The 25,098-nt window shown below is 42.0% G+C and overlaps 8 protein-coding genes across 8 annotated transcripts; 3 read left to right on the top strand and 5 right to left on the bottom strand.

Annotated features, from left to right (window-relative positions):
* Window positions 1–7: 7 nt before the first annotated feature.
* Window positions 8–3,583, bottom strand: LOC135331650 (double-strand-break repair protein rad21 homolog). The gene is made up of 7 exons (XM_064526875.1): window positions 3,445–3,583; window positions 3,018–3,294; window positions 2,717–2,821; window positions 2,113–2,195; window positions 1,864–2,003; window positions 1,426–1,693; window positions 8–1,133 (listed from the first exon to the last, which is right to left on the bottom strand). The coding sequence occupies exons 2-7, from the start codon at window positions 3,284–3,286 to the stop codon at window positions 205–207; spliced, it is 1,794 nt and encodes a 597-aa protein (XP_064382945.1). The 5' UTR covers window positions 3,287–3,294; window positions 3,445–3,583; the 3' UTR covers window positions 8–204.
* Window positions 3,584–3,680: 97 nt separating this feature from the next.
* On the top strand, window positions 3,681–6,223 carry LOC135331445 (uncharacterized). Its single transcript, XM_064526594.1, has 7 exons — window positions 3,681–3,862; window positions 3,957–4,027; window positions 4,290–4,481; window positions 4,658–4,870; window positions 5,203–5,295; window positions 5,530–5,574; window positions 5,952–6,223. Exons 1-7 carry the CDS (start codon window positions 3,781–3,783, stop codon window positions 6,129–6,131), a joined length of 876 nt encoding a protein of 291 aa, XP_064382664.1. The 5' UTR covers window positions 3,681–3,780; the 3' UTR covers window positions 6,132–6,223.
* Window positions 6,145–8,450, bottom strand: LOC135331444 (pyrroline-5-carboxylate reductase-like). The gene is made up of 7 exons (XM_064526593.1): window positions 8,120–8,450; window positions 7,683–7,753; window positions 7,420–7,635; window positions 6,938–7,177; window positions 6,723–6,815; window positions 6,581–6,625; window positions 6,145–6,418 (listed from the first exon to the last, which is right to left on the bottom strand). The coding sequence occupies exons 1-7, from the start codon at window positions 8,376–8,378 to the stop codon at window positions 6,269–6,271; spliced, it is 1,074 nt and encodes a 357-aa protein (XP_064382663.1). The 5' UTR covers window positions 8,379–8,450; the 3' UTR covers window positions 6,145–6,268.
* Window positions 8,451–8,629: 179 nt separating this feature from the next.
* Window positions 8,630–15,635, bottom strand: LOC135331436 (eosinophil peroxidase-like). Its single transcript, XM_064526581.1, has 15 exons — window positions 15,233–15,635; window positions 14,732–14,803; window positions 14,594–14,665; window positions 14,364–14,435; window positions 13,945–14,016; window positions 13,808–13,879; window positions 13,272–13,432; window positions 12,762–13,037; window positions 12,200–12,493; window positions 10,474–12,011; window positions 9,905–10,212; window positions 9,596–9,798; window positions 9,262–9,383; window positions 9,085–9,168; window positions 8,630–8,832 (listed from the first exon to the last, which is right to left on the bottom strand). The coding sequence occupies exons 1-15, from the start codon at window positions 15,418–15,420 to the stop codon at window positions 8,734–8,736; spliced, it is 3,633 nt and encodes a 1,210-aa protein (XP_064382651.1). The 5' UTR covers window positions 15,421–15,635; the 3' UTR covers window positions 8,630–8,733.
* An 84-nt stretch (window positions 15,636–15,719) lies between these two features.
* LOC135331446 (uncharacterized) lies at window positions 15,720–18,105 on the top strand. Its single transcript, XM_064526596.1, has 7 exons — window positions 15,720–15,879; window positions 16,139–16,196; window positions 16,336–16,378; window positions 16,435–16,499; window positions 16,853–16,959; window positions 17,395–17,488; window positions 17,814–18,105. The coding sequence occupies exons 1-7, from the start codon at window positions 15,786–15,788 to the stop codon at window positions 18,019–18,021; spliced, it is 669 nt and encodes a 222-aa protein (XP_064382666.1). The 5' UTR covers window positions 15,720–15,785; the 3' UTR covers window positions 18,022–18,105.
* Window positions 18,087–21,138, bottom strand: LOC135331443 (stromal membrane-associated protein 1-like). Its single transcript, XM_064526592.1, has 5 exons — window positions 20,997–21,138; window positions 20,698–20,831; window positions 20,344–20,429; window positions 19,416–19,560; window positions 18,087–18,921 (listed from the first exon to the last, which is right to left on the bottom strand). Exons 1-5 carry the CDS (start codon window positions 21,109–21,111, stop codon window positions 18,310–18,312), a joined length of 1,092 nt encoding a protein of 363 aa, XP_064382662.1. The 5' UTR covers window positions 21,112–21,138; the 3' UTR covers window positions 18,087–18,309.
* A 150-nt stretch (window positions 21,139–21,288) lies between these two features.
* Window positions 21,289–21,986, top strand: LOC135331447 (uncharacterized). The gene is made up of 4 exons (XM_064526597.1): window positions 21,289–21,457; window positions 21,505–21,606; window positions 21,672–21,827; window positions 21,883–21,986. The coding sequence occupies exons 1-4, from the start codon at window positions 21,339–21,341 to the stop codon at window positions 21,965–21,967; spliced, it is 462 nt and encodes a 153-aa protein (XP_064382667.1). The 5' UTR covers window positions 21,289–21,338; the 3' UTR covers window positions 21,968–21,986.
* A 245-nt stretch (window positions 21,987–22,231) lies between these two features.
* On the bottom strand, window positions 22,232–24,965 carry LOC135331439 (uncharacterized). Its single transcript, XM_064526585.1, has 6 exons — window positions 24,399–24,965; window positions 24,091–24,335; window positions 23,910–24,030; window positions 23,316–23,858; window positions 23,176–23,255; window positions 22,232–22,947 (listed from the first exon to the last, which is right to left on the bottom strand). Exons 1-6 carry the CDS (start codon window positions 24,850–24,852, stop codon window positions 22,342–22,344), a joined length of 2,049 nt encoding a protein of 682 aa, XP_064382655.1. The 5' UTR covers window positions 24,853–24,965; the 3' UTR covers window positions 22,232–22,341.
* Window positions 24,966–25,098: the final 133 nt, after the last annotated feature.

Here is a 25,098-nt window from a genome sequence, read left to right on the forward strand (position 1 = left end):
ACAAAGATGGGTGTGGCTGCATAAAAAGTATATGAACACATAATAATAAAGTAAATCAATAGTACAGAGGTGATATAAGCAATAACATTATTGTAGAGCATAATTTGTTAGAGAGAATTAAATGTGTGTTAGATAAAAATGTTCATGTATGTTTTGCATGTATAGAACAAAGACAAAAAGGTAGCTAATAGTGTTTGAATAGTTTTAAGATACGTCAGTGAACTTGACTCCCTTTGTGACGGTGATCTCAGAGTAAGCTTCTCCCTGCTCCAGTGTAATCATCTTCTCTTTAGCCAGTAGTAGACAGGTGTAGAATCTTGATGCAGCAAGTTTGCGATTACAGCGTTGGGTCAGAGATGAGAACTCGACTGAATTTTCGTTCTTGAAGCCACGATCCAACACTCGAATCACTTGCTGTGTGCGTTTGGTCCAACGTCTTGCCTCAAACTCTTCAGACAGCTCGTTGCTTTCTTGCTGATCCTCTGCGTTTTCTGTTATGCCATCTTCTAAGCTGGGCATTTCAGGAATAACTCTTGACGTTGGGTCTTCTTCTGTTGGTTCGAGGATATCTCCTTGCATATCTGGTGGTCGCTCCTCTCCCATTTCAAACTGGAATTCGTCGATTATTGGCTCTCTCGTGTTGTCCGGTAGGGGTATGGTGCCGGCAGTAACATCACCAATAGCAATTGAGGCTGTCTGATTGCGAGGTTGTTCGATGTCCTCTGTCACGTCTTTGATATTATCCAATTCGTCCAGTTCCAAAATTGCGTCCACTTTGGCTCCCTCTGGCAACTCAGGCTTGTAGTTCCTTGTCACAGCTCGAGAAAGTTTTTTGTGTACAATAAATGTTGGTCTACTGAATAGTTGCTCGCAACTGGCCATTGCTTTCCACATCATCGCCTTCTTAGTAGGAGGGGGGAAGCACTTGGGCTGCAGAGTTTCATGGTAATCTGTAAACTGTGACTTGATTACGTCTCCAGAGAATTCCTTGGCAGTATCAATGACTAGTCTACGTTTCTTGACAGCTTTGACCTTTTTCTCGACCCCAGTGACGTCCAGGGGCTCCAGTGTGAAACCCTCCTCCATGGCCTGAGGGGCTGCGTCAGGAATTCTCACTGTCTGGTCATCACCAACTGCAGATAGCGAATTTAACATGTCACACACAGAGTACAGGTACATGTGCATACAATATTGTGCATCTATGTATGTAAGTACATTCAAGTACGGTAACAAACCACAGAGCTAGCTTTTTTATTGGCACAATCCACACCCAATATAACCATAAGTAACAACAGGAGTTAGCATACAATGGACACGCAATGCTACACTCAAAATAATCTTACTAAGTGATAGGCAGAGACTAATCACTAGCATAAGCCTACATGTACAATGCACAGTATAAAACACACTGCATGCTTCACTCACTGGTTTGCTCGTTGGTCTGATCCACTTCCATTGGAGTGGGCTCTTTGTCGCCTTTATCATCGTTAGTTTGGTTCCCAGGATGGTCCATGGTGAGGTCAGATACATTAGGCATCTCTCCAATATCCATCATACCGCCATCACCGACTCCAAAGCCCTCCATTAGACCACCCCCCATGCCCCCCACATCCAGGGGCAGCTGATCCTTCATTGTGAGTGGGCCACCGTTCCCATCGTCACCCAACAAGGTACCATTGCTCATGTCACTGAGCTGTGAAAAGAAAAGATAACATAAAAATGCTCACTAAATGCACTGCATAAATAATTAGAAGTCTAGACCAGTTTTAAAATCCAAGGAGATGTACGATGTGACAGCAGCCATGTACATGTGTACAATACAGAACAATAGACTGCTACTAAGAGCAACAGCAGCTAACTAACCTGTATTCCCGTGCGGTCTGTGGTTTCACCATCCAGCACATCGACCCTTGCGTCCCTGGCCACCTCTATATCCTCCATACCACCTCCAAATCCACTTCCCACCAGGTCAAACTCTCCAAATTCACCAAACATGTCATTCTCTACAGAAGAGAAATCAGAACTGTAAATTCGAATTCTTTGAGTAACAAAAAAATGGAAGTTAGCAGAGTTTGTCTCAACCATTAACAGCTTTAATATTATTAGTCTCACTGGAAGAGGTGACATTTTCTGCCATGGTGATCTCGCTGGCTCTACTGGGGTTTACTGTGAACTGGGCCTCCACATCCAAAGACCTGTAGAGTGGAAGATTCTAGTGGCAGGGTTAATTTTAGGGGGGGGGGGGGTAGAGGGGCAATCACCCTTCCTTGGATTTGGTTTGCTCCTTCTTGGAAATAATATACATTCAGCATATAGTCAAAATGTTTGAACAGCCAAATTTTAATTCCATTGGTCCAATAACATTAATGTTATGCTTTTCTGAAAGCTTAGAGAGAGGCCTTTGAGATGATGTGTTAAATCAAAAGGCTCTTTTCGGCCTATTTTTGACAAAACACCAAAATAAGGGGACCTAGCGTTAAACAGAGCAATCTGTGGTGAGGAGCAGGAGCAAAAGCCTACGTAAGGCCAATGTTTTAGGAAGGTACAAAACTAGCTTTCAAAATAAGTATAGGTATGGACGTCTACTAAATGCACATTCACAGCTTAGAGCTCTCTTGTTTTAAGCAAACACACACACACACACACACACACACACACACACACACACACACACACACACACACACACACACACACACACACACACACACATGTACCCCAGATCAGCCACCGCAGCCTCAAAATCGTGGAAGATTTCCGGCAATGTGATGGCTTCAGCATTGTCCACTCTGCTCTCAGGGGGGAGGTCCACAACTCCTGGTCTGTGTGTGGGGGTAGTGGGGACCAATCACTCAAATAAACAAAATAATTGGCACATGACATACCTCCTAAAGGATGGGCAACCATTACAGTTGTACCATTACAGTTATGAGTGTGTGCATTAACAAAGGCCAAAGTAGATACATTTGTATTACAGGGGCCACTTTTGTGCTCTAAGATGCTACAAAGAGTGACTACCTAAAGGCCATCTTGATCTTAGCACAAGCCTCTCCAAGATCGTGAAGGAGGTACTTCTGCTTCCGGGAGTAGATTCTCACAACACCGAGGAGGAGATGTCCGGAGGTCCTCAGAGCCATCTTCACTTGAGGTGAGATGATACTGTCGACTGTGGACTCCACATTTGTCTCAAAGACCTGGGCTTTGGTGAGCTTCTTGTCCCAGTGAGCAGCGAGCCAGACCTTGGCTAACGGGCCCTTCTTGGACAGCACAAAGGCTCCATAGAACATTTTGAAATCTGTGAAAGAGAAGTGTGTCATGATTTATCTTGCCCCAAGACTATAAACCACACCTGTGGCGATCTTTACCATATTGTAAAAAGCCTAAGGCAGTAAAGCTTTGTATCTCACTAACAAGCCTACAAACATGATACACAGCATACACTTACTGTTTATATTATTCTTCTCTCCTCCCAGATACTGTGCAGTACTTGTTTACAGTCGTAGAAAGAGTTCTGTACAACTTCAGATCAGTTCATACACTTCTTGTCGCCCGGCTGAATTTGACTTGTTGCCAACTAATGCGCATGCGTGAGTTGGATTCTGCTTTATATTCGAGGAATAACCAAGTGCTATGATTCATGTTCTGGCCGCCCTTATTTTATGGCTTCCTCTACACACAACACGTGTACTTGCACAATGATTGTGAACAAAGAAATTGCTTTGTTTTGTGGCAGTGCAGTGCAGTGCAGTAGACCGGCTAGCAGTGAATGTAACAGATCAAGATGGCACAGAGAGTAAGCTCAATGGGATTCCTTGGGTCAGGGCAGATGGCAAGAGCTCTTGTCAAAGGATTCATTAGATCAAGTAAGTTTAGTAGTTGTTTACTACAAGAAGCAGCTACATGTGTCTTGTGCAAATTTTAACACATTGAGTTCATGCTGTCAATATTTCCTTGCAGATTATATCAGTCAGGAGAATATAATCACATCAGCAACCAGTGAGAGATCATTCTCCCTTCAGAAAATGAAGGTAAAACGGTGTACACACTTCCAATATATCACCAGAAGCTGATTGTATAACTAAAATTGCATGTTTGCTCATTAACGTTTCTTATGCATTGTGTGTGTTGTACTGTGCACTTAGTGTTCTCCTACATGCATTATAATTATACACTGCGTGGAGACTTTCATTGCACTATAATATACTGCGAACAATAATGTACCTCCCAGCAGAGAGGCTGTTTCTTGTGATTCATTAGCTGGTTAACAAACACACACTGCATTGTGCATAGGCGGACCCCAACTGCTCCAAGGTGAATATAACGGCCAACAATGTGGAGGTGGTTGAGAACAGCGAGGTCGTGTGGATAGCTACCAAGCCGCATGCTATACCCAGAGTTATGCGGGAAATAGCTCCTTTTGCAAAACCAAATCAGATATTTATCTCTGTGGCGGCTGGAACCACTATCAAAACCTTGGAGGAGGTACCTCAAATGTTAATAAGTGCATAACATGACTGTACCAACATGTACAGTACATTACAATGTATACACAATATCACGACTGCGTTTAAATCCAAAGCTAGATAACCATGAATCAAAGCATTTCTTGCATCCCAATTCTAAGCTCTGCACCAGTTATAATGGTTGGTTTGCTCCAGGGTCTGCCCACTAAGTCTAAAGTCGTCCGCACGATGCCCAACACACCAGTCATCGTTCAAAAGGGTGTCACCATATATGCTCTCGGTAATTCAATCTCAGACGTGGACCATACTGTCGTTAAGGACATGCTTGATGTGGTGGGTGTTGGCATGGAGATGCAGGAGCACTATATGGACATCATGACTGCTCTGAGTGGCGGTGGTCCCTCTTTTGTGAGTGTGCTTTGTTTGTTTTCTGTGCTGTGTCTGTCTGTCTCATGTTTGTTGTGACTATAATTATAGTGTACCCAGTATAATGTTTATTATGTCTTTCAGTTTCTGATACTCTACACAATGCCTGGCTACTTCATTGCAAATTAAATAGTAAGCTGCATCTAGTGTGTAAGCTGTGAGGCTTTTGGTTTTCCTAGAGAATGTTTGAATCTCTACAACTACGTTTAAACAAGAGCCCAACTAAATACCTATACAGCTTCTTGTATTGTTATTCCTCCACTCTTATACTGTGCTTGTGTAATCTATTACTTTGATTCCCCTCCTCTTCACAGATGTACCTGATGATGGATGCGCTGGCAGATGGTGGGGTCTATGCTGGAGTGCCTAAAGACATTGCCCTCAAACTGACAGCACATACCATGATTGTGAGCAGACTTATCTAGTGGCTTATAGAGAGGGGATGCTCTGTAGTGCATTACCAAATCGCAAGTCAGTGGTTAGCCAGCAAAGTGGAGTGGTCTTAGTTAGGACCAAGTTGGATCCTTATCTTGGATTTCAGTATACAATGTAGTACCATTCCTACACCATAATCATACAGTTACTTACATGCTTCTAACTTGTGGCGGACCGTTTTTATCTGTGTTGTTATCCACTTGCAGGGGTCGGCGGAGATGGTCCTCTCCAATGGGGTGCATCCACAAGAGGTATATATATATTGTTCAGCACACCTCATTACATTTAGCATCTCACCATACTGTTGGCATTCTACACTATTGCACACTTCTCATCTACCCTATGTATTTACATTTCTCTATCTAGTGTAGCAGATACATGCATAATGCACACCCTTTATCGTAGGCCCCACCCTTACACCGTAGCTAACCCCCCTCACCATACCCACCCCCATGCACATACCGTATAGCAGGGTATACAAATTTAATATCGCATGCATGCATGCTGCAGAAAGGCTGCTATTCGGCAAAAATTAAAACATTCCGCGAAAGTTTATACCCTTTGCTATATGGTATCACAAACTTTTCCCCAACACACCCTAATGACCAATCCCTCCTCCTCCCCACAGCTCAAAGACTCTGTGTGCTCACCTGCTGGGACGGCCATTCAGGGAATTAGATTGTTGGAGAGAAAGGGCTTCAGAGGAATCATGATGGACGCCGTTCATGCAGCTAGTAAAAGAGCTCTAGAACTGTCTAAACTTCAAAATGGAAATGGAGAAGAAAGAGACGTTTATGTCAAGAGATAAGCATATCATTGAATCATGGCAGTACTATATATATATAGCACATTTGTTATTGTTGTTTTTATTTTATAAAAGACAAATCACAAGATTTTTAATATTGAAAAGTAAAAGTGAAAATATTATTGGGAATAATTATATTTTTAAGTCTTTGATAAGGAAGGGTTCATTTCGTCAGCTCGGTTAGCTGCAGTCTTGATTGCTGTCATGATTGCTCCTCTGAAACCACTGCTCTCCAGACATTGCAAACCACTGATGGTAGTACCAGCTGGAGATGCTACAGCATCCTTCACCTATGATAAAATACAGAGATACACTTTATAGACTTGTGTCATGGAGCTATGATCTAAGTACAAGTACGTAAAGCTTTACAAAATGCAAAACCTTCAGAAATTGCCTCGAGTTATGGGCTCTTAAAATTAGATTGTACAGGAACGAACAACACGCACACTCACCTCCGCAGGATGAAGTTTTTTCTTTATAACAAGTTGAGCAGTACTCTGAAAATAACAAAATTAGTTGATAAACTAAAATGAAGAGTACTGTCGACAGTAATTAGATTCCTGGTTACAAGCACCTAGCTAGTGTGTGGCCTACCAGCATTGTATGGGCTGCCACTCTCTGGGACAAGGCCCGTGGAATACCAGCCATCACTCCTCCATCAGCCAGAGCCTCCAGAGCCACAGCCATCTGCAACAATAATTATGTTATAGAATTTGTAGAGGGGATATCTGACTATACCCAGGCGAGTACATTGGTACAAGAGCTCGTAAAGGTAATGAACTGTACGGGAAGGTTGCTTATTCACTCACAAAAGCGATTCCACTGCCGAAAGCTGCGAATGCATTCATGTGCTTCTCCTCCACCTCCTCACAATGGGAGACCAGCCCAAAGACAAAGAGAAATGGTTCCACATCATCCTCGTTACAATATCGGCCCTTGGTGTATGCCGTGATGCCAGCGTTGATGGCTGTACCGAGAGTGGGAAGACAGCGAATGACTGGAAGATGACCTTTGACTGGGTAGCCAGTGATTTGCCACGACACTGAGGTCTGTAAGAGTTCAAATGGAATGAACTATTAAAGCTACAGACAGTAGATGGCCTCTGTATTTATCTGTACTTATATAGGCAGTTATCAAATCATTGAGGCACTCAAAGTAAAAATAATGGGTTGGTATTGTTGATTGCTTTAATTATTAGATTGGCCATAATAATTTTTGAGTCAATTTTGTATTGCAAACTCGTTGCAAGCATTGTGTAACTGCCTAGCCCTTCAATATAATATTAGCTCACCTTGCTTTCTATGTCAGTGATAGTAATGGCTGCTGCTACGGACACAATCAAGGGTCTCAGGTTCTTGGGAGGATTGCCCGAAGACTGTGCTGAGACGTAGCAATCGTGCAGGTCCGATAACACGCTCAACACATGATGTGGTTTTACGGCGATTATAATGATGTCAGATGATGTCATCACCAGGTTGTTGGAGGTGGTGGCATTCACTCCAAGTGCCTGTGAGAATAAGATGTCAATTTTTAACATGAGCAATCACTTTATACCTTCATTTTCTTGAGGTTCTCGGAGTTTGCACTAGTGGCTGATGCAGTAATTTGAGACGGTGATACTTGTGCTGTGGGTCAAACAATCAAATAATTTGAAAGTAGTGTTTCAGTGTGAAAGATTGCTATTTAACACATAGTGGTCGCCCTTGGGCAGACTAACAGAGGCTGAAATTCATGCTATGTAGACTTTTAACCTTGAGCCTCTCTATTTAGCTAGGTATTATAGATGATGACCTGCTTATAGGGTGACCACAATGCAGGTTTCACTGCACAAGTGCACAATACACAGACCAAGTGGCATATACAGCACAGATGTAATTGTGGAAGGGAGGGGTTCGGGTTAGCAAAAGAAAAGTAATAAAAATTAGGGCGTTTCCACATCCGGTACCGTATAAGCCTCATGATCCCAATACACAATGTGTACCCTTAGCTACCTGATCCGATCAGTCCCTCTGTAATAGCCCTGGCCATATTGCCAGCTCCAATGAAGCCTATAGCCCATTTCCCAAGCCCAGGCTGCTTAGTCTGTTGAATCAGTGAAGAAGACCTTGCTCTCTTGACTGGAGGAGGGCCTGACCCTGTGAGGTTTCTTGTGCTTAATGATCTACCACCTCCCGAGGCAGTGACAGTGGTATTTTTGGTAACAGCTGCTGTGGCTGTGAGCACAACAGAAGGAGAGGTGCTTTTAGACATTCTTAGCCGGCCTTCAGTTTGGAGAATTTTTAATATAGGCCATGCGGGCCTCTTTTGCAGCCCGAATTTTCTCTATTGTAACACTGTAAATTTGGATTGTGATGTCACATCTGCAATGAAAAACATCCTTCATAATTATGCCTACCACAATGTAGCCTCGAGACCAGGCCGATTAAAAAGTATTTTAATCGGCCTGGTCTCGAGGCTAACCACAATGGTGAGTGCATTGTAGCTACATTGTTATAAGTTGCTGAATTTTATTGATTATATGCACACAATCACACAATCATGTATATAAAGATGTATAATTATTTATATAAATGGAAAAATGTCATTGATTGTTTGTAATTTATGTTCATTCCAGGCAGACAGGGCAGCATTCACCCTCAGTCTCCATAGTGTCTTCACATGACAGCTGTGGACACTCCAGGGCACGGCAATCCATCACACCTCCCTACAAGGAAAAGAGGAGAGCTGTTCTCAATACCTGCACTAAACTCGTTTTGAAGCAACAGGGCACTCATAGTTAGCTAGCTATTAAAACAGGCCTATTTCGGAAAATCACAGGCTATATATATGCCCATGCATGGTTTTTCTTCAAGAATGGAACATTTCGATCAAAGGGCTACAGAAATGCTTTAACTACACAAAATCCTTATTATTATATACTCTCAGTAACCTATAGGAAACGTGTTGATTAACTTACTTGACAGATGCATGTCTTGCAGTCAGGGGTAGTCCACGTCTCCAGGTTGTCATGGTAAGTGCCATCTTGGATGCAAAAAGCAAGCTGCAGAAATAAGAGTCAGTGTAATTGTACATCTCATACACACGATGCATACATACTACACAAAAGAGCTCATTCACTCACGATGAGTATTACCTTCTGTTCCAGTGAAGCAACCCTAACACTCAACTCGTTGTAGTAGTCTTGAAGCTCAAGGGATTTGAACAACGTTGATCGTCTTTTACGGCTGAGGTTCTCACATTGACCTCCATCACAATCTGTACATATTGACAAGAAGCAAAGCATAATCATGTGCCTCTCATTATACAGCACTCTTATCTTATTACTATACGTTAGCTGATTTACACTCAATGTTTATGAAACAAAAAATGAGATTTGCACAATTGACACATATATAAGGATTGATATACAGTCTCATGCAGCCTATTAAACATTAATTCCCAAAGCTACACACACACACACTACTCACCGGGACACTCCTGCCACAGCTGCAGGTTCACAGTCGGTACCTCATTACAAGACACAAACTCAGAGATACTTTGAAGTACAAAAGCATCTAGTGGAACACGACTAATATTGTCAGCATTGTCACAAATCACTCTAGACAACGATGCTTGCTTCAACTGGACCAGCTGATCGGGAGAGAACTGACCTTCACGCTCGAAATAAAACCTGAAGAGAGGGAAATAAGAATGAACACAATGTGTGTGTGTTTGCACACTTCTAATAGGTAAATATGCCTAATTGCCAGTAAAAGTTGTTTAATTGCTTTGCTAACCTGTCTCCTCCTCTTAGCCTCCTGAACTGGTCATTGATGATACAATGGAAAGTGGGTCCTAACTGAGTACCAGGTAGAGTGTCTTCTACTAGTCCACCCACCCACAGGTCAATGTTGTTGGGGTCGTCTCCGTACACTTCTCTCAGCCTTTCCCTGACCGTTGAATTCGTGATCTCTTTGTAAAGGTCTGAGATGGTTTGAGCTGCTGATAGACCACAGTAGGCACGCCATTGATTGTAGTTGGGTAGGCCATGGTCTCTACCTCGCTGAATGTTGAGTGCCCCAAGATCAAGGGACACCTCATGCGCCTGCAGGCAAACAAATACATTCATTATACACGTGCACATGCATGTGTATTGAGAATGTGCAGTATGTGCATTGAGAATGCAATGCTTGTAATTGGAGAAAATTTTTATCCACACTATGATTATAGCTTCATAATTTAGCTATTTATTACATACCTGAGCAAGCAAATACATAATTATACACGTTTGAACATTGTAATTGGAGAAATTTTAACCCACACTATATAGCTTCGTAATTTAGCTATAATAATATCTGTCACGTACCTGAGCAAACAGAGCTTCAGTAAGGTTATTGTTGAGCCCTTGATGGGAGGTCCTTTGTTTCACAGGGGAGGATATGAGTCCCCTCAGCAGGGGGTCTATTCCACCTTCTTCCAGAAGTCTGAAAGGAGCAAAAAATGCGTCTTGCAGCTTCAGAGGACCCAACGGAGAAGGAATGTAGTTTGCATCAAGACGGGGGAACAATGGCATGATTTGACTGTGTCCAAACCGATAAGCAGCGGTTGCAAATGCGTTTGCAATCGAAGCATCCACAGATGAATCGTAACCAGAGTACATGGAATAGTCTGGGCCGAGAATTTTTGGTAGGTACTCGGCGTACACAACGTTCTGCCATTCAGCGATCACTACACGTCTGGCCTCTTGATACAGCCTCTCTCCATCCCAGTGTGGGTTCAGGGACTTCAGTATTTTGACAACTCGATTGTGCTCTCTAAAAAACAGCGTATGCATTGTGGTAAGTCCAACTTGCTCGTTGACACGGACATCACCCGCAAGGAAGCACGAGCTCCGATGAGCATGAATCCCAGTGGCACAGTCCACCAAAGAATTGTTATCAAATGGCAAGAAATATTTGTCAGTAAATCCATCGACGTTTTGTCCAGCCCACAACCGTCCGGTTCCATCGATCATACGAAGATTCCTGGAAGTTGTATTGGATGACCCGTATATTTGAGAGCCATCAACAAACGAAGTGATTGCATTCAACTGTTCCCTATGAATACCGACGTCTCCAATGAGCAAAGAAGCTGCTCCAGTTCCACAAACTGCACTAGAGCGAGAGAAAGATAAACATTGTCTTCGAATTCTTGGGTCATCTTTGGGAACTTGGATAGGAAAGCAGGGAGCATCGTTATGGCAGATATCATCACAGCTCATCAGACTATCAGGTTCTGAACGGTTGAAGACTATTCCACTGGGACTCATCGGGGCAATGTCTATATCATGATCCAGGAACTGGCCAATTTGCATTAGCATGAGCGTATATTCCTTGCTTGGACTGATGTTCTTGGCTGCAATAATACGCTGACTAACGAGTCGAGCACTTGGTTTAGGCTGCGACCATCCGACAGGCAATCCAATACCATCTTCATATTCTGCAGGCATTAATCTCAAGAAGGGGGTCTCAGAGGCTCCACGCAGAGGGTAATCCAAGTTGTTACAAGTGCCATCCATTGTTCGGTACTTTCTATGGGTGCAGCTACTACAGTCAGTGATTCGAGTGTGCTCTTCACAGCCACTTAGTTCACTTAGCACTTCCACCTCACAACGGCTGAGGTGGGGTATTATAGATCCTGTTTCCAGTGTCTGGTTTTTTAGCAATCTTAAACGAATAATCCCCACGGCTTGGTCAAAAATCTCAGCAGCTTTTAGCACCTCGATTAAACCTCCTTGAGGGAATTTCAGTCGGCGGAGTAAAGCACTGGGTGAGTGAGTTGCTTGCTGCAGACGGAGGTGAGTGGCATTCACTGCAACATCAATACTCAGTCTCAGTCTCTCCACATCTTCCCGTGACAGTAAACCTGCATACAAGAGAGAAAATATTTATATGCTCAAGATGAATGTGAAGCTATGAATTTGTTATACATGTAGTAGTTCGATCATTCTAGCAAATATGATTTTGAATTAAGCCTATAAAAATTGCGACTTGGCAGCTAGTCTAATATTTATAAAACAATAATTACGAAATATGCTATAACATACTGCTCACCATTACAGCTGAGTAGTGGTCCAGTGATATTGACAAACGCAGTAGCTCTCACGGCTCCCTCTTCGTTGATAGCCACACATCCATACACACCAGAGTCGTCCTCCATAGTGTCTACAATAACTAGTCCTTCTCCGGGTAGAATAGAGATTCTGTCTGTGGATTCAATCCTCACACCATCTCTCTCCCACTGGACTTCATCAGTGACCTGGTCCACAGTGCAAGCGATCCTCACTTCCTCCCCAACAAACTTGTGCGTGTCCTCTGGTACAATACCAAACGAAGGCAGCCGACTACCTGTATGGGATTGGGTCATGAAAATTGATATAAATATGTGGCGGCGTCTGTGCTATAGCTATATCTATATGTGAACAGTCTAATTAGATAATATTTATATACACCGTAATCAGGCAGTGACTGTTATGACTTTTGTGTGTAACTATGTACTCACATCTCTGGATCGATTAAATTCTCTATAGAATAAATGTACTTATTTCTCTGGTGAATTCACAAATTTTTTATGGATTGAGTGGCTATATGTACGATAAACAGTAGGAAACTTTACCTGCATACTCCAGGGTAACCTGGGCCGTGTCATTCCCCATCAGGTTCTGAGCAAAGCACGAGTAGTCTCCAGCCAAATGAGGCACCATGACGACAATCACAAGACTCCCGTTATCAGGTAGTCGATAGAAGACAGAGTCAGAGAGCTGCTCACCATGATAGAACCACTGCACTTGTGGAGGTGGATTGCCACTAATTACTTGGCACTGTAGCTCTATGCTTGTCTGTCCTTTGAAGCCATTCACTACTGAGTTGACAGCTTCAACTGTGGGCTGTGCTGGAGATAAACAGATGGCAATGGAGTCATCATTGTCATAATTAAGGAAGGTTGCTATGGGGGAGTGTTGGCTGTTTAAATACACATCATGCGATAGAGTTCAAACTACTGAATACATAATCGTTTTGTTTCCAGGAAGGATTACATATGTCAACCCTCACCTTCAAAGTATTTCATATGGTACCTAAATTCAATTAAGCCTGTATCCTCACGCCATACCATATGCAGACTCACCACAATCAAGAGACGTTAGTTCCACTTGGTCGAGTGTTGTGCCCTGTAGGGAAGAGGGGGTGGAGCAAACCACTGGCCCACTAATATCGTCTCGTAGCGGCTCGTAGTTCTTCATCCAAGCTATACTGCAGTCACAGTGGATCTGATTGCCACCAATCTCCCTGGTGTGAGTGTGTGTGTGGGGGCGGGTAAGAGTGTAGGGGTGAGTGTGTGTGTGTGTGTGTGTGTGTGTGTGTGTGTGTGGGGGGGGGGTGAGTGTGTGTGTGAGGGGGGGGTGAGTGTTTAGTATGAGGTGCTTAATTTACGCTGTTTTCGAGGGTTAGCAATCCTCCACGAAAATTGTTCCACAAACATAACTAATGGCAGACGTAACATGCATTGTAAGAAGCACGAAATTTCTTCAACTGAACAGAATGCTTTTAGAAGCAGTTCCATGAAAGTAATTACCTCGAAAATTTCACGCTATACGGTACGCAAAGCTAATGGATTCACTGAAAAGTAACTCTATCATACTGCTCTAATTGAGGAGGACTTACAGTCTCCTGAGTGACTTCAAAGGCTTGACAATATTGAGTGGGACGTTGGTTAATTTGTTACCATCGAGGTATCTGTATCCATGACAATATAGGATATAAGCAGTGAAATAATTATTAAGACATCGTGGTTTACTTACAGGGCTTGAAGCTTCTCTAGTCCTTCAAACAGATCATCTGAAAGGTCTGTTAGCTCATTATTGCTTAGTAATCTGTGATAATATGCAACATTTCACAGCTGAGAGCAGGTACGTGTATGTAGTCAACACACAGACTATTGTCGCAGATCAATAACTATGTGCAGTAACAGGAGGCCCTGTCTCCATAGCATCCAGAGAATGTATCTCAAGAATTGCAAGTATGCATTAGGGCTCATGCAACTGTACGAAACCAATTGAATTGTTTGCTTAATGGGAGGTCGTTTGTTGCAAATGCCCAGGTTATTTGTGTGATCATTCTCAGTTAATGATGAAATTCTTGCGATACATAGTTTACAACTGATTACTGTAGTTGGAACGAACAAACATTCACTGGACTTATTTCATGGTATGCCACTTACAAGTTTTCCAGATTAGAGAGAGTTTGGAAAGTTTCAGGGTTGATTTCAAGGAGCTGGTTGTCCCGAAGGTCTCTGTAGATCAAAAGCAGCCACAGCTATTAACAGTCTAGCTAAAGTGTGGACAGTCACCCACTCCGCCCCACACACCCACCCTGCACACCCACACCCATTCACACCCACACCCACCTCGCACACCCATGCCCCTTTACGGTGCCTGCATATCAACTTACAGTCTCTTTAGTTGAGTGTGTCCTTCAAACACTTTTGAAGAAATAAACAAAATGTTATTCCCCTTGAGAATTCTGCAATGTGGAAATTATATAATATCAACTGCTTAGATATATTCATTCGCCCTGTTAGCAACTTACAGTGTCTGCAACTGTGGGTACCTCGCAAGAGAATTTTTGTTAAGGAAGACAATCTGATTAGAGCTTAGGTCCCTGTACGGAAGCAACAGTATATTACATTTCACAGGTGTGTAGCATAATTATACGCCGTGCACAGAAGTATCATATAGGACATAATTATGTTAATTATCTGGCTGTTAACCATATCAGCTGCTATCACTGTCTGGTGGTCAAACAAAACCAAAACAAAGGCGCTTTGTCTACGAAATTCTCATAATTTAGCATAACTAACTCGTGAAAATATATAGTTATGCTGATCGTAAAAAACAAATTTAAGTACTTTCTGAGACTATTATTAATAGCACATAATTAATATCTGGCTCTAGTATTTATTAGTACTTATAGTAATATGAACGGTACGAACCTGTGCCAGGGCGTACGCATACCTAGTGTACCTGTGACATGCGCATATGCAGTGACAGTACATTCACTCACCAATGTATTTTAATAGCTGAAACTTACAAATGGGTTATGCCAGTTGGTAAATCTTGAGGCACAGTGCTGAGCTGGGCACTGGCATGACACAGGACTTGCTGATGAGTCTCAGAGCAGAAACATATCTCACATGTACCAGTTTGTCCACAAACTTTAACAATGAAACAGAAGCAGAGGACAATCAAATGGAGAGTGGGGTTTCCTTGGGTGATCATGACTCTTCGGTAGAGTAGACTAGTTTAAACTAAGAGGTGCTCATCCCTTTTTATACCATACGCTTTTAGCTAGCTAGCCAGACTGTGGGTTGAAGCCACAAAAAGTGGTTGCGTGGGAGGGGCTGAGTTTGAGCACTTTGCTGGCAACTTTTGCTGAAGATCTCTGTCGCCTTTCACCTTTATTTTAGATAGCTATATATGGTACTTATGAAGAATTACAATGATCAAAGTAAAAAGCTAGCATGCATAAGCAGTGGCACAATCAGTGAGCAGGCTACAGGATCAAAATCTTTGCGCATGCGCCAATTTCTGCAAACCAGAAAAGAAAGTCACGTGAAAAATCCTGCAAACACTGAACTCAAGCAATGGCTGCCTCTGCTGTGTATGGACGAGTCCTCTGCTTCATGCTAGCTGCAGGAATTTGCTTATCACAGACACCAGTTCCTAGTCGTCCATTAGGTGAGGCATTTTTTGTGGGTGTGGGGTAGCTTGTACATGTACAAATACAAGCACTATCATGTCACAACAAAAATAGAATGTGCAACATTTCTTCTGTAAAATACCACAACAAAATAGAAATCACAAAATTACTTATTACAGGTTTCACCTACATTTCTTTGTATACAGATGTTAATCACAACAAATTATACTGCAGGTTCACCTACATTTCTTTCTATATATATACAATGTTATTCACAACAAAAATTTGCTTACGCAGGTTTCACCTACATTTCTTCTGAAATGCCAAAGGTTGTCTTGGAGATATTCTATGACCAGTACGTAAACCACAATGTTAACGTGGTGCGTGTTTCCTGTTTGGGCACCATGGTTGCTTGTATGTTAGTGTGTTTTTGTATTAAATTGTGGTCAGTTGAATGGAACCTTATAATTATTATCACAATGCTATCCTCACAGCCTGTGCATTGACTCAAAGGCAAACTGGCCAATGCTGAAAAGTGTGAGTGGGTGAAATTGTGGTCAGTTGTTTTTAACTTTCTTTGTGGGTATATGCAGGTGGTGGATGAATATGACATCATGAACAAAGGCATCAAAGTCATGATTCACATGACATCACTGCCGTAAGTTCATTAGAAGCATAGTGAGTCCTATGATGTCACAATTGACATAATCTGACTAACATAATAATATATAATGTTACAATGTTACTTTAACATATGCCAGCAGCATTGTATTTACACCCACATTTCCGGCCCACTCACGTATGTTTGCAACCCTCATAATTACACCTATTATACCTATGACTCATACCTCCCACAGATACCATTATCATCATCATCATCATAGCTAATACCCCCCACAGATATCATCATCATCATCATAACTAATACCCCCCACAGATGTCATCATCATCATCATCATCATAACTAATACCCCCCACAGATATCATCATCATGACTTATACCCCCCACAGATTCCATCACGACACATTCTTTGCTCAGAGGGCAGGTGTGTTGGTGAGACGAGTCGACCCGATGCAGTTCACAGACTATCTTGAACTGATGTTTGCCAACCAAGACAGTGAGTGCATTAAATGTTCTCAGCTCAGGAACGATTGAACGTGCCTGAATACATTCTAAACCTACCTATCTATGATAGTCTATAGCTTTATAATGAATCAAAGGCTTTTCCTAGACATTTCGTATTAGCTAAATACCGTATAACGTGAAAGTTTCGTGGAATGGCCTCTAAAATCATTTCGTTGCACAATGTTTGTGGAATGACTGCTTACCAGAAGCCATGCCTTTAATTGCACGTATATAGTAGAGAATTCTAAATAAAAAATATTTTCGTATTAGGGTTGCTAACCCAATGTTTGTGGAATGACTGCTTACCAGAAGCCATGCCTTTAATTGCTAGTAGAGAATTCTAAATAAAAAATATTTTCGTATTAGGGTTGCTAACCCACGAAATCACGCGCTGTACGGTAATTAGCCATTATTATTATTTGCCCAGGTTTCTTGTCTGGAGCAGTGAACATGACGGAGCCAGAGGTACAGGACAAGATGGCCGCTCTTGCCAGTGCCAAGCTCACCATCAGCAAAGCCATGTAAGTGTGACCTACTCGTGTGACATGCACTCAGTGCATACATATGACATGTAGGTGTATATTGCACCATCTGACTGAACCTATACATGTACCTAGTCAATGATTTAAGTGCTGATCTAGCCAAAGTGCTGACTTAGCCAAGTTACTATTTAAGGTAACGTTATATGCATGTGTAGGTGTAACTGAGCCGAAATTGTGAGCATAATCCACGAAGGCCTAGTAGTACTAACGCTGCTTAAATCACTATAACGACCCTCCTTACTTCACCTGACCCCCTTATATCACCACATTACTCAAGTTACCTTCCACTTTGTTACCAACACAGGATGTTGACAGCCTTCACCGACACTACTGTTGACAATGAAGCTAGACTGGCCTTCAAGTACGCCGGTCACCGTGGCATCACAGGTACCCCCCAGTTTGTGGTGAATGGAGTACACACACCCGACGTGGCCGGCTATGACAAGGGACAGTGGGAGAAGTACATCACACAACTGATCATGGACACTTCATTGGGAAAAGATGAACTATGATCGAACTGTTGCTCGTGTGTTGAGCTTTTTATTTGATAGTAACTTCTATCCTCGTCATTTGACAATTTCTGGTTTTTAAAATTATATGAGCATTAACAATAATAAATAAGAGATCTACACCTATAAAATCAGTAACATTACACATGGTACATTGGCATAAATAAACTGTTTAGTTAGAAAAAAGATGTCCAATATTAAATAATCAACAAGATACCGTAAACACATATTAAAATATTAAAATGCATGACCGCAACCTAATGAAGGCGAATCCTCACACAATATAATACGCTACCAAAGGTGAGGGTTCAAAGTCTGTCCACCATTTCCGAACCCTCCAGTATTTTGAGGAACCGAAGGGTTACCCATTGGCATGGGTGCTGGTGGTTGGTTGAGTCGTATTTGAGCCATCTGCTGCTGCACTTGACTCACTTGGACTTGCTGCTGCTGGGCAATCTGTGCCATTCGCATGGCTGCTTGCTGCTGTTGCTGATAGTGATAGGCATTCACTGGGTAGCCTTGGGCAGTGTAGGAGTTATACTGTGGCTGGGGGGCCGAATACAGGGACATGATTGAGGTATTTACGTCACCAGAAGGGCGTGCCGTTTGTAGCCCCGGATCAGCAATCAGCTGTCCTGCGGGAGTAATTTGCTGACTTGACACAAATCCAGGGTCTAGGTCAAACGATGGTTTGCCTGCTGGTTTTGCCGGGGTGGTGTCCATAAGGTCCGGGGAAGCAGCAAGTCCAGTGAGAAGATCCACTTTGGGCGTGGATCGTTTAGGAGGAGCATTGTTGAAATCGACAGGATTTTGTGATTTTGGCTTTGTGGCTGACGCTGAGGTTTTCATACGTTGAGGGGATGCGGAGCGTTTACTTGCATTCGGCCGTGGGACAGGAATTGTCTGCACAGGGAGAGGGAGGGGGAGAGAGAGAGAGAGAGAGAGAGAGAGAGAGAGAGAGAGAGAGAGAGAGAGAGAGAGAGAGAGAGAGAGAGAGAGAGAGAGAGAGAGAGAGAGAGAGAGAGAGAGAGAGAGAGAGAGAGAGAGAGAGAGAGAGAGAGAGAGAGAGAGAGAGAGAGAGAGAGAGAGAGAGAGAGAGAGAGAGAGAGAGAGAGAGAGAGAGAGAGAGAGAGAGAGAGAGAGAGAGAGAGAGAGAGAGAGAGAGAGAGAGAGAGAGAGAGAGAGAGAGTTTTGATTACCAAGTGGACTGTGACAACTATCATTATGTACATGCATTGTTAAACTGTAGGGCCTAATAGTTCAAGCACAGTATCTGTACAGTAACTGCACTGGAAAGGACATACTTTGAAACCCTTGGCATAAGGTTGCTATTGGTAATAAACAAAGAAACATATGCTAGGCACTCACATGTCAATTACATTGATGTATGTAAATACCTTATTTGTCTTAGAGCTTGAAGTGTCTTTCTTCAAGGGAGGTTGTTTGGTTGAAGGTTTCTTCTCTGGGGCGGCTTGGGTACCTCCACTCCTGCTTATGTACTGTTTTCGTTCGTACTTGCCACGGATGAACTGTTCCACAGCACTGGAAGGGATGGATGGGTCACATGATCAGTGTACAGTACACATGATGACTATATACATGTAGAATAGTACAGAGCAACCTGTTCCTGTTATAATTATGATGTAAAGAGGGAGGGGTGGCCTGCTGACAAAGGTCAAAACAGTCACATTTGGGTGTTCAACACGTTGTATTTTATAGAGGTAACCTAGGGTGACCACGATGACACAGGTATATGTATTCTGTGTTATGTGGGAGCATATTTTCAGCAATTATTACAGAGCAGCTATCGTTTGACATGGCCACTACCCACACCTAATATTATACTGGGATTTAAGAGCATCAAAAAACTAACAGCAACTTAACAGTTTACACAAATCTCACTACCACCCATCATTCGTACCTTTACACATGTGCACAATAATTAAAACACAATGTTATTCCTTTACACTTCTGAAAGTATGTCTACAGTGAAGACTTAACAGCTGCTTGTTGAAAGTACAGCAAAAAGTTATAGCCACTTACCCCTAAGCTTTAACTATGCAAATGCTTTTACCTCTAAGTTTTAACATATCTAAAGGCCATGACTATAATTATGTAGTCTTTAGCGGGCACAAAGCTTTAGTCTAGATTAAACTGTCAAGATGCATTCTGACCATAAGTAGCTCTTAGACAGCTTTATTATATCACATGATATGCTTAAATTTGTGAAGGGGCATATCTAGAGGCTACATAGAGGCTGTATCAAAACTAAACAGACAACAAGCCAACCAAGTGTTTAGTCGTAGTAGTGGTTAGTTGACTCACTAATCATCCTGTGGTCGGCGGAAGTTTGCTGGAAGGTTGGCCTCATACATCTCTCGAGCGTTTCCATTCCCCCCTTTCTGGATCGACTGTAGGGACATGAAACATACAATCAGCACATGTACACATGCGCACATGTACACATGCACACATGCTACGTGGTGCCACAATATGAGGTGTGCTAAATACAGTGCATAGAAACACAGTACTGCACAACTTCTGAGCTTATAGAGAGCTTCCTTTTTAGAAGGCATATTTGGACAGGCTCAAGTGTCTGGAATTTGCAAAGGGAAACTTAAAACTATGACCGTATATCATAATTATACACTGTTTGAATTTACTGCAACTGTACGTCACCTCAATTTGTTCTGGGGTCCAGGAGTCAAGGTTCACCGACTTGACACGAGAGATGTGCACCCCGAGGTTCCTGTGGATACCAGCACAGCGTATGCACATGAAGACACCCAGATTCCAACTGGCCCATCTCGGACCTGTGAACAAGATGGAATGTTATGACAATGGACAATGGACAGTGGTTTTAATTAGCACTATATCATCAGTATCGATGGTTTCTTAAAGGGGGGAGTCTAATAACTGCTTTGTAATAAATGTACATAGCCTCTAGAGTAAGCTTTTACACAATCTCCTGAACACACCTTTGGAATGACAGTCAGCACAAAGCTTGTTGTCTTCCTCTTTCAACATATTATTCAGTATGAACAGATGCTTCTCATGAAGCTTTGAAGAGGCGTCCTTTGTCCTAGAACCCATTCTGTCTTGTTTTCACCAAGCTTGACACTACGTACGTACAAGTACCTCGTACTCTTAGATACAATATTCTTTGGCAACTTAACTAGGAGAACCTCAGAACCTCTGTCACGTTACTTTGTGGTCAATTTCTAGGCGTAGCTTCACTCGGCCATGAATAATGAAAAACTAAACAGGTAAAGATCAACATAATAGGAAGTGGAAATAGAACTATACCTCACACTCACCCTATGTCTTCTTCATCCAGTAGCTCTGTAGATGAGAAAAAAAGGAAGAGACAATTGCATGAGGCAATATCTGGAGTGGAATTACCTTCAACCAGTGCCCTACCATCAGCAAAGAAACAAAAGTATGCTGATCATTCTTAACGTCATCTCGTATAAACGTTTAATATAGGTTATCAAAACGAATCATAGAGCAGGACGACACAAGTGGATCACAGGTATCTGCAGAGACACAGAACTTCATTGCAAAGAAGCTGGGCCATCTCCTTGACAAGTAACTTCCATGCATTTAATATCACTATCACTCTGACATTATTGTTAAACCCCTCCGCTATACAGACAGTATGAAGTGTCCACTTGTGCAGACTCTCCAATGCAACCACACTCTACAGTATCATGCATAAAGCTACTAAGTGACTCCACACAACCTATCTCCCTCACTCAACCACCACCGCAGCAAGTTAGTAGACAGACTCCCAAAGCTACAGATTTCAGGTACAGTACGTATATGAGGTTTGCCACCTGTAATTTAGTGCTTTATCTCCTATAGTGATACCAGCAGTGAATCAGATACTGAGAATTTAAGACTAAAAGAAGCTGCTATTGATCCTCGAACATTAATAGGCTATCGTTAATTATCGTGTTCTCCCTAAATCAAGGGCGTATAAAGAGCAGAGGGCATGCAACTACAATCTATCATATTACAAATGGACGGGGGCGTATGTCTAAAAATAGACAAGAATTTATTGCACGTGCACTTTATACTCTAGACTAGCTCATTACCTAGTGGCGGTTGGCTAAATAGCATATCCTGCTGACTGCTGACTCATTCAGTAATATGACGCATACACTTATAAATTGCGAGTTGCATGCCCTCTTCTCTTTATACGCCCTTGCTATAATTATATTGCAAAAATTAATTGTGTATGTTGTCACAATAAAGTATACACTTCAGTTGATGAATTTAACTGTCTACAGCACGCATGACAATCATGAACTAACAATTCATTTAAAGCACAGAATGAGGTTTCTTAAAGATTGCTTGTCTCAATCTCCCATTGAAATCATTCTCATCCTTGTACAGACACACAACACCGTGGATGATTTTCGGCAAAGGGTTACTAATCTCAGTTAATATGGGGATGACCCTGCCATTACACAATGCTGGTTTCTGATGAATTGCATGCTCCAGTTCATATACACACCACTCAGAACTTGCATAGTCACTAGAGACCACAATCACAATCTTGTCTGCCCCCAGTATTAGTCTGTGTCGCTCTCCAGATACGGAAAATCCTGGTATCATACTATGTTCATGAATGTTCACACGAATAACAGGATGTAACAATTCGATGAGTGGTTTTAGTTCATTTCTCACCCATTCACTTGTCGCATCGGTGTAGCTGATGTAGACGACAAATTCTGTGAGCTCAGAAAGATCGTACAACTCTAAAGTACGATCAGGTGGCTCGTCTCTTTGATAAGGTGAACTTGGTCTACCATCAACTAGTCTTTGAGAATACACTCCAGTCTGACCATTGTTTTTTACGTCATTTCCGGGTACTTGTTCTCCCACCATAAGTCCATTTCTTGGCACACCATTAATTTCAGATATCTATAGTGAATAACAAAATACTTACTATCTAATGGACTGTCAATTATCCAGGGAAATTTGCATTAAAACATCAGACACTACTTAATGGGCCATCAAAACACCTGGTAACTAAAATCTAGGAACTTTAATTCTTTTGTTTTTGGGGCCATTGTGTCTTGCATGGCAGTAATACCACATGGCCTTAATGTGTGTGCCCAAATTAGGTACTTTTGTCAATGCATAACTCACCTGAACACACAATGCTCCATCTGACTCTATGTCACAGAGTGTGGACTGGGATTCACACAAGCGAGTATGTCGATATGAATCTGTGTGAAACAACACACATGCATGTACGTATAAAGACTAAAATTCTTGTGAACACTTACGTTTGTTCTGATTGATTCTTTGTCTACACTTTCGTATTAGATAAACCATCACAACAATAACTGGTAACATTACTACCACAATAGCAGATGTGGGTAGTTCAGCAGTTAATATTACTGGGTCGATTACAGTTAGATAGGCAGACGTCCTCCATTGAAGATGATGAGGTTTGGAGAACTTAACAACTGAGCAGGATACAATACTTCCAGATAGATCAACAGTCACTTTTGGTATACGAAGTGTGTACTCTACAACAGATGATATGCTGTTACTCACAGTGACTACTTTCTTCACAGGAGGCATTGTACAATTATCACTGGTGTAGTTGTATGGTGTTGATAAAGAAAGGTATATAGAGCAGGTCTCAATTGTTGTCGTATTTCCAGAAACAGCTGATATTGGATAATCAATTTTGATCAGAAACTCGCTAGCATCTTGAATGCTAGCATAAGTGTATGTACATTGAAATATTGCATCTTGCCCTGCAGACACCGTTGTATTCAGAGGTAGACTTGTATTTTCAATTTTGAAATCTGTTTTTATAGCTACGTGAAAAACATTAATATCATAGAACACCATACCACCGTGACACTCACCCGAAATATGTAGTATAACCGAAACAGAATAAGAGTAGTTGGCTGTGCTGGCAGTAATCAAGATTATGATGTTCGAATCCTTGTTTGTCACTTTATATGGCATATAACGGAAACCAGCTTTCTGTAAGTATTAAAGACTTGACATATTGATTGCAACCTGCACTTAAGCTTGTTATCTTACCCATATCGTAGGATTAGTTTTGTTTTGCTGTGTGTACTGTCCAAGATCAACATCACTCCGAGCCTCGTTATCTGCCAACCATTCAATTTGCTCAATAGTCACCGACACATTGTCTGCTGGGTTTGCATACACAGCAAAGTTATAAGATTCTGAGGCAGTTAAAAAGCCACCATTAGAGCAGCACATATTCTGCTGAATGGACGGTGAAAATTCTTCACAGTTGGTTGAACCAATACGAATTTCCTCTATACAAAGACAGAGAGAGCAAGTGGATGATGAGCACATAATTATGCAGTTTCATAACATACCATTAACAGTGATGTTCTGAGAATGTACTGCACCAGTTGTGCCGTTGCGACACTCGTACAGCCCAGCATGTTCTGGCAATAGTAGACCGTAGTTAACCGAGGACCCATTCAAATACTGGTACTCGCCATTCTTGTACCTGTATAGCCGAGCTCCTTTAAAAGAGCACTCGTACGTGAGGTTCATTCCAACAAAACCATGGCAATTGAGTGGTTGGCATTGAGAATGATACCTTTGATCACATGTCGTTGCCTTCCATTCATGGACGAAAGTATTGTTCGGGCAGGAAAACGAATCATAATGGTAGACAGAGCATGTTATATGAATGTCAATTGGAGTTCCATAGGGAGCACTGTATACATTACAAATCTCTGAGTCATAAAGAGTCAGTGCTACAACTAGTGATGATAGTTGTATGCTAAGCAGCAGAGATAAGATTACAACGCTAAGAGCCATAATTCTATACTGCTAGCACTATACACCTCGGAATTTACAAGCCAATACAGTATGAAAGGTTACAATTAGTAAAAATGTTCTGGGGCATTAATTTTTGATGTACATGACAGTCACATGATCAAAAATGGTGATTCTTTGCCCGTTTTTGCTGACGTAAGCAATGATATTCATTGATTTGTGACATCATCACAATTGACACAAATCATCTTGTCATTATTTGCTACATCCAAGCTCATAATGATGTCT

Source organism: Halichondria panicea, chromosome 2 (genome assembly GCF_963675165.1).
Source record: "Halichondria panicea chromosome 2, odHalPani1.1, whole genome shotgun sequence".
In the NCBI taxonomy this organism is placed as follows: domain Eukaryota; kingdom Metazoa; phylum Porifera; class Demospongiae; order Suberitida; family Halichondriidae; genus Halichondria; species Halichondria panicea.

Excerpts from the sequence above, each read along its gene's own strand:
- LOC135331439 (XM_064526585.1), bottom strand. The coding sequence starts at position 24,852 with ATGGCTCTTAGCGTTGTAATCTTATCTCTGCTGCTTAGCATACAACTA. Across the intron at positions 24,031-24,090 it reads AAACTAATCCTACGATATGG|AAAGCTGGTTTCCGTTATAT; the intron begins GTAAGATAACAA and ends TAATACTTACAG. Across the intron at positions 22,948-23,175 it reads ATGGAGCATTGTGTGTTCAG|ATATCTGAAATTAATGGTGT; the intron begins GTGAGTTATGCA and ends TATTCACTATAG.
- LOC135331443 (XM_064526592.1), bottom strand. The coding sequence starts at position 21,111 with ATGGGTTCTAGGACAAAGGACGCCTCTTCAAAGCTTCATGAGAAGCAT. Across the intron at positions 20,832-20,996 it reads TGCTGACTGTCATTCCAAAG|GTCCGAGATGGGCCAGTTGG; the intron begins GTGTGTTCAGGA and ends TCTTGTTCACAG. Across the intron at positions 18,922-19,415 it reads CAAGCTCTAAGACAAATAAG|ACAATTCCTGTCCCACGGCC; the intron begins GTATTTACATAC and ends CTCCCTGTGCAG.
- LOC135331446 (XM_064526596.1), top strand. The coding sequence starts at position 15,786 with ATGGCTGCCTCTGCTGTGTATGGACGAGTCCTCTGCTTCATGCTAGCT. Across the intron at positions 15,880-16,138 it reads AGTTCCTAGTCGTCCATTAG|GTTTCACCTACATTTCTTCT; the intron begins GTGAGGCATTTT and ends TTGCTTACGCAG. Across the intron at positions 17,489-17,813 it reads CTCACCATCAGCAAAGCCAT|GATGTTGACAGCCTTCACCG; the intron begins GTAAGTGTGACC and ends TTACCAACACAG.
- LOC135331444 (XM_064526593.1), bottom strand. The coding sequence starts at position 8,378 with ATGTCTAAAAGCACCTCTCCTTCTGTTGTGCTCACAGCCACAGCAGCT. Across the intron at positions 7,178-7,419 it reads TCACTGACATAGAAAGCAAG|ACCTCAGTGTCGTGGCAAAT; the intron begins GTGAGCTAATAT and ends GAACTCTTACAG. Across the intron at positions 6,419-6,580 it reads AAAAACTTCATCCTGCGGAG|GTGAAGGATGCTGTAGCATC; the intron begins GTGAGTGTGCGT and ends ATTTTATCATAG.
- LOC135331650 (XM_064526875.1), bottom strand. The coding sequence starts at position 3,286 with ATGTTCTATGGAGCCTTTGTGCTGTCCAAGAAGGGCCCGTTAGCCAAG. Across the intron at positions 2,196-2,716 it reads GCTGCGGTGGCTGATCTGGG|GTCTTTGGATGTGGAGGCCC; the intron begins GTACATGTGTGT and ends TCCACTCTACAG. Across the intron at positions 1,134-1,425 it reads TCAGACCAACGAGCAAACCA|TTGGTGATGACCAGACAGTG; the intron begins GTGAGTGAAGCA and ends CGCTATCTGCAG.
- LOC135331447 (XM_064526597.1), top strand. The coding sequence starts at position 21,339 with ATGTCTTCTTCATCCAGTAGCTCTGTAGATGAGAAAAAAAGGAAGAGA. Across the intron at positions 21,458-21,504 it reads CCATCAGCAAAGAAACAAAA|GTTATCAAAACGAATCATAG; the intron begins GTATGCTGATCA and ends CGTTTAATATAG. Across the intron at positions 21,828-21,882 it reads CCCAAAGCTACAGATTTCAG|TGATACCAGCAGTGAATCAG; the intron begins GTACAGTACGTA and ends TATCTCCTATAG.
- LOC135331436 (XM_064526581.1), bottom strand. The coding sequence starts at position 15,420 with ATGATCACCCAAGGAAACCCCACTCTCCATTTGATTGTCCTCTGCTTC. Across the intron at positions 14,804-15,232 it reads CCAACTGGCATAACCCATTT|GGACCTAAGCTCTAATCAGA; the intron begins GTAAGTTTCAGC and ends GCTTCCGTACAG. Across the intron at positions 14,017-14,363 it reads CTCTCTAATCTGGAAAACTT|ATTACTAAGCAATAATGAGC; the intron begins GTAAGTGGCATA and ends ATATTATCACAG.
- LOC135331445 (XM_064526594.1), top strand. The coding sequence starts at position 3,781 with ATGGCACAGAGAGTAAGCTCAATGGGATTCCTTGGGTCAGGGCAGATG. Across the intron at positions 4,028-4,289 it reads TCTCCCTTCAGAAAATGAAG|GCGGACCCCAACTGCTCCAA; the intron begins GTAAAACGGTGT and ends CATTGTGCATAG. Across the intron at positions 4,871-5,202 it reads GTGGCGGTGGTCCCTCTTTT|ATGTACCTGATGATGGATGC; the intron begins GTGAGTGTGCTT and ends TCCTCTTCACAG.